The 4,083-nt window shown below is 59.5% G+C and overlaps 2 protein-coding genes across 2 annotated transcripts in view; both read left to right on the plus strand.

Moving 5' to 3' along the window:
* AQP10 (aquaporin 10) overlaps window positions 1–306 on the plus strand; it is a 3,448-nt gene extending 3,142 nt beyond the window's left edge. Inside the window, exon 8 of the mRNA XM_014310535.2 lies at window positions 255–306. Within this exon, the coding sequence (XP_014166010.2) occupies window positions 255–306 (52 nt within the window). The remainder of the gene's footprint in view (window positions 1–254) is intronic.
* Window positions 307–584: 278 nt separating this feature from the next.
* The window catches only part of ATP8B2 (ATPase phospholipid transporting 8B2), an 8,653-nt gene continuing 5,154 nt past the window's right edge, over window positions 585–4,083 (plus strand). Inside the window, exons 1-10 of the mRNA XM_014310545.2 lie at window positions 585–668; window positions 1,322–1,435; window positions 1,585–1,683; window positions 1,840–1,901; window positions 2,012–2,084; window positions 2,451–2,521; window positions 2,662–2,741; window positions 2,953–3,111; window positions 3,190–3,278; window positions 3,352–3,548. Coding sequence (XP_014166020.1) covers window positions 585–668; window positions 1,322–1,435; window positions 1,585–1,683; window positions 1,840–1,901; window positions 2,012–2,084; window positions 2,451–2,521; window positions 2,662–2,741; window positions 2,953–3,111; window positions 3,190–3,278; window positions 3,352–3,548 — 1,028 coding nt within the window. The remainder of the gene's footprint in view (window positions 669–1,321; window positions 1,436–1,584; window positions 1,684–1,839; window positions 1,902–2,011; window positions 2,085–2,450; window positions 2,522–2,661; window positions 2,742–2,952; window positions 3,112–3,189; window positions 3,279–3,351; window positions 3,549–4,083) is intronic.

Genomic DNA, 4,083 nt, shown 5'->3' on the forward strand with positions numbered 1-4,083 from the left:
GTGCGGCGGAGGAGCAGAAATAGGGCCGGGAGTGCAGAGATGGGGATGCAGCTAAGCGGGGCTGGGAGTGCAGAGTGTAGGGATCCAGGAATGAAGCAAAGCAGGGCTGAGGGAGCAGAGGTGTCCTCTGGGGGTGCAGTGTCTGGGCTGGAAGGGCCCGGTGACCTCAGGGTGCTGAGCTCGGGGAGCAGGGAGATGCAGAATCCGTGGCTTTGGGAGTACAGGTAAGTAGAGCTGGGGGTCTCAAACTGCAGGCTTGGGGGGAGGAGGGAGAGGCAGAATCTGGGGCTCTGGGAGTACAGGTAAGTAGAGCTGGGGGTCTTGCACTGCCGGCTTGGGGGGATCTGGGGATGCAGAATTTGGGGGTGGAGGTACAGTTAAGCAAGGTTGGGGTTCAAGGTGGGCAGGGGTACAGGTGCTGGCATGGGGGAGCACAAGACACATAACACAGCTGGGGAGACTCCCTGATCCCTGCCTTCTGGGATTCTGGGACTAGCCTGGCTCTCAGGATGGAGAGGAGATTGGGGTGTCAGGGTTCAGGGTTTTGGGGCTGTCTGGCTGCAGATCCCAGGGTGTCGGGGTGCATGGGGGTGACAGGGCGCTGTGTTGTAGAGGAAGAGCGAGTGCGAGCCAACGCGCGGGAGTACAACGAGAAGTTCCAGTACGCAGTGAGTGAGGGGGGCTGAACCCCTTCCCGGGCTCCTCGGGCAGGTCTGTGGGGCTGGGGTCTGAATCACCCACACCTCGGGGTGGGGGTGGGAGGGAGGCACTATGACTACAAAATAGATGTTTGTCCCTGAAAAAATGGTGCTGATGACATGAATGCCAATATAGCTGTGGGGCCGGCCAGGCACCGTGCTCTCCATGTGGAGGATTCAGCCCGCCCATCCTTGGCCAAGGCCTAGAAACCTCCGGCTCTGCCCAGATCCCAGCCCGGTCCCACATCCCAGTGTGGATCATGGAGCAGCTTCTGAAGGTGCCAAGGGAGGGCAGTGCTCACCTTGACCTCCCCTCACGCTGGAGGTTATCCTTGGCTGCTCCAGAGCTGGCTGCAGAGAGGGGAGAAGGGGGTCTGGGTTGGGGTCACCCTTGTGGGGGCCAGGTGCTGCTGCTGGAGGAGGCTGGTCCCAGGGTACCAGCTGGTGACTGAGCCTGAGGAACTGGCTTCCCAAGGAAGCTGCAGAGGTAGCACAGGAGCAGGAGCCTGACCCCCCAAAAGAGCATGGTGAGCCACAGCCCCTGCCCTCCAGAGTGATCTCATCTTGGGGGGTTATGGGGCCTCGGCAGCCTGTAAACCCCTTCTTGTCCCATCTGTCCCTAGAGCAACTGCATCAAGACCTCCAAGTACAACATTGTCACCTTCCTGCCTGTCAACCTCTTCGAGCAGTTCCAGGAAGTGGCCAACACCTATTTCCTCTTCCTCCTCATCCTGCAGGTGAGTGCAGTCCTTCCCTGCCTGGACATACAGGAGGGCTCCAAGTAGTGCCATACTTTGTGAGTCGGGAGGTTTGGCACCCTCGAGCAGGGGCAGTATGGGCCTGGGGCTGGCTGGTTCCTGTGTAATTTCCTGTTCCTTGTCCCCAGCTGATTCCTCAGATTTCTTCACTCTCCTGGTTTACCACCATCGTGCCTTTGGTTCTTGTCTTAACCATCACAGCTGTCAAAGATGCCACCGATGACTACGTGAGTGGTTCCCCCTGTGCCCCTCTGCCCACTGGGCAGGGGTTAGGATGCTGTGCAGGGGTGCAGTGTCTGGGGCCATGGCATTTGAGATGCTGGGGGAGCACAGGACCCCATCCCCAAGAGGCTGATACTGCTGTCTCTTCCCCCTGCTCCCAGTTCCGCCATAAAAGCGACAACCAGGTGAACAACCGGCAGTCTCAGGTCCTGATCGGTGGAGTGTGAGTGTCACGGGCACAGAGCAGTGCAGAGGGAGCCAGGGACCCTGTGGGATGTTGCAGTGGGCAGGGCAGGGCTCCTGCCTGACTGCAGTTTGCTGTCCCCTCTGCAGCCTTCGGCAGGAGCAGTGGATGAACGTCCGTGTTGGAGACATCATCAAGTTGGAGAACAACCAGTTTGTGGCGGTGAGTGCGGCCGTGAGACAAGCGTGGTTCCAGCAGGGTGGTTGGCACACAGGGACCATGGAAGGGTGTGGTGCCACTTCCACTTTGCTTTTGTGCTCCTCTGTCACTGCCCAGGGTGGGGACATTAGGGACTTCCAACGTGGAAGTTGCATTTAGGTTGGAGAGTTGGGGCCATAGTGGAGCCATGTTTTGAACTCTGAGGATCTGGGCACTTGGAGCGATGGTGCAAAGGACACATGGGGTTAGGGATGGCCTGTGCAGATGCTCCAGGGAGTTCCATGGACATCCAAAGGCCAGGAGCTTCCCTGGGGAAAGCATGGGGGAGCCCCAGTGTTGGCACAACCCTTCACAAGTCTCTCCCAGCAGGCTGACCTCCTCCTCCTCTCCAGCAGCGAACCCCATGGGTTATGCTACATAGAGACTGCAGAGCTGGATGGGTAGGTGTCCCTGCTCGCCTTGGGGGGCCAGGGGAGGCAAGAGGTGGGAGTGAGGGTGGGCTGCAGGCAGGGCAGGAGCACCTGCAAAGGCTTTCCCTGCCAGGCTGTCTCTAACCCATGTGGTGCCTTCCTGCCTGCAGAGAGACCAACATGAAGGTGCGTCAGGCCATCCCCGTCACCGCAGAGCTTGGGGACACCAGCCAGCTGGCTTGCTTTGATGGTGAGTGCCTGTGCCCAGCCCTCTGCCACGGGGCAGCCCCCCACCCTCCTTCCTCTGTCACCCTTGGTAGACAAGGACACCAGGCACGTGGCATTGTCGTTCTGTGGCTCGAAGCGGATCTCTGGAGAGCCAGGGATGGTGCTGGGAGCACTGGGATGGAGCTGGCCCTATGAAGAGGGCAAGTCCCAGCTGAGCCATACTGTGCACCCAGGTGAGGTGATCTGTGAACCCCCCAACAACAAGCTGGACAAGTTTGGTGGGACACTGTACTGGAAGGAGAACAAGTACCCCCTGAGCAACCAGAACATGCTGCTGCGGGGCTGCGTCCTGCGCAACACTGAGTGGTGCTTTGGCCTCGTCATCTTTGCAGGTGGGCTGAGGCAGCAGCTGCTGCTGTGCTGCACACAGGGGAGGGAAAGACATCCCCTGATGCCTTCTTGCTCCCCAGGACCTGACACAAAACTGATGCAGAACAGCGGCCGGACCAAATTTAAGCGGACGAGCATCGACCGGCTGATGAACACGCTGGTGCTCTGGGTATGCAGAAGGGAGATCCTGGGAGCCCTGCCTCTGACCCAGTCAGGGCTCTTATGTAATGTTCTTTCCCCAGATCTTTGGGTTCCTGGTGTGCATGGGAGTGATCCTGGCCATTGGCAATGCCATCTGGGAGCACGAGGTGGGCGTCTGCTTCCAGATCTACTTGCCCTGGGACGAGGGGGTGCACAGTGCCTTCTTCTCTGGCTTCCTCTCCTTCTGGTCCTACATCATCATCCTCAACACTGTGGTGCCCATCTCGCTCTATGTGAGGTAGGGCAAGGGGCAGAGGGGCTGGGCAGGGGGTGTATGAGAAATTAGGGGTGCCCTCTGGGGATGGGAGACAGGGATGGAGATCCACAGGCAGAACGGTGTGTTCTGTGGGTGGGTGTGGGCTACTCTCTTGGTGACAGGCCATGTCTGCCTTCAGGGACACCCCATGACCTAAGGACCCCACAGGTCCCTCAGGGCCCCCCTGGCTGTGTCTGGCTGCTCGTCTCTCCCTGCCCTGGCTGCACGCTGGCTATTTTGCTCTGCCCTCCTGCAGCTCCCAGGCTCCTGCACTGTCCCCTTCTCTCTCTCTTTTAATTTCTCTCTCTTTTCGTTCCCCAGCATGGGTTCTGTCACCCTTAGCCCCGAGGTAAGAATGTGTCACCTCCACCCCTCCCACTCATTGCTGTCTGCCCTGTGGGCTTGGGAGGGGTTCAGGGTTTGTAGGTGTGTGAGATGCTTGGGGAGCCCCATGGGCTTCCCCCTGGGTGCCTTGCCTTGATCCCCAGCCCTGGCTTAGCGGTGGCTGTCAGCAGGA

Source organism: Geospiza fortis, unplaced genomic scaffold (assembly GCF_000277835.1).
Source record: "Geospiza fortis unplaced genomic scaffold, GeoFor_1.0 scaffold387, whole genome shotgun sequence".
Taxonomy (NCBI): Eukaryota; Metazoa; Chordata; class Aves; order Passeriformes; family Thraupidae; genus Geospiza; species Geospiza fortis.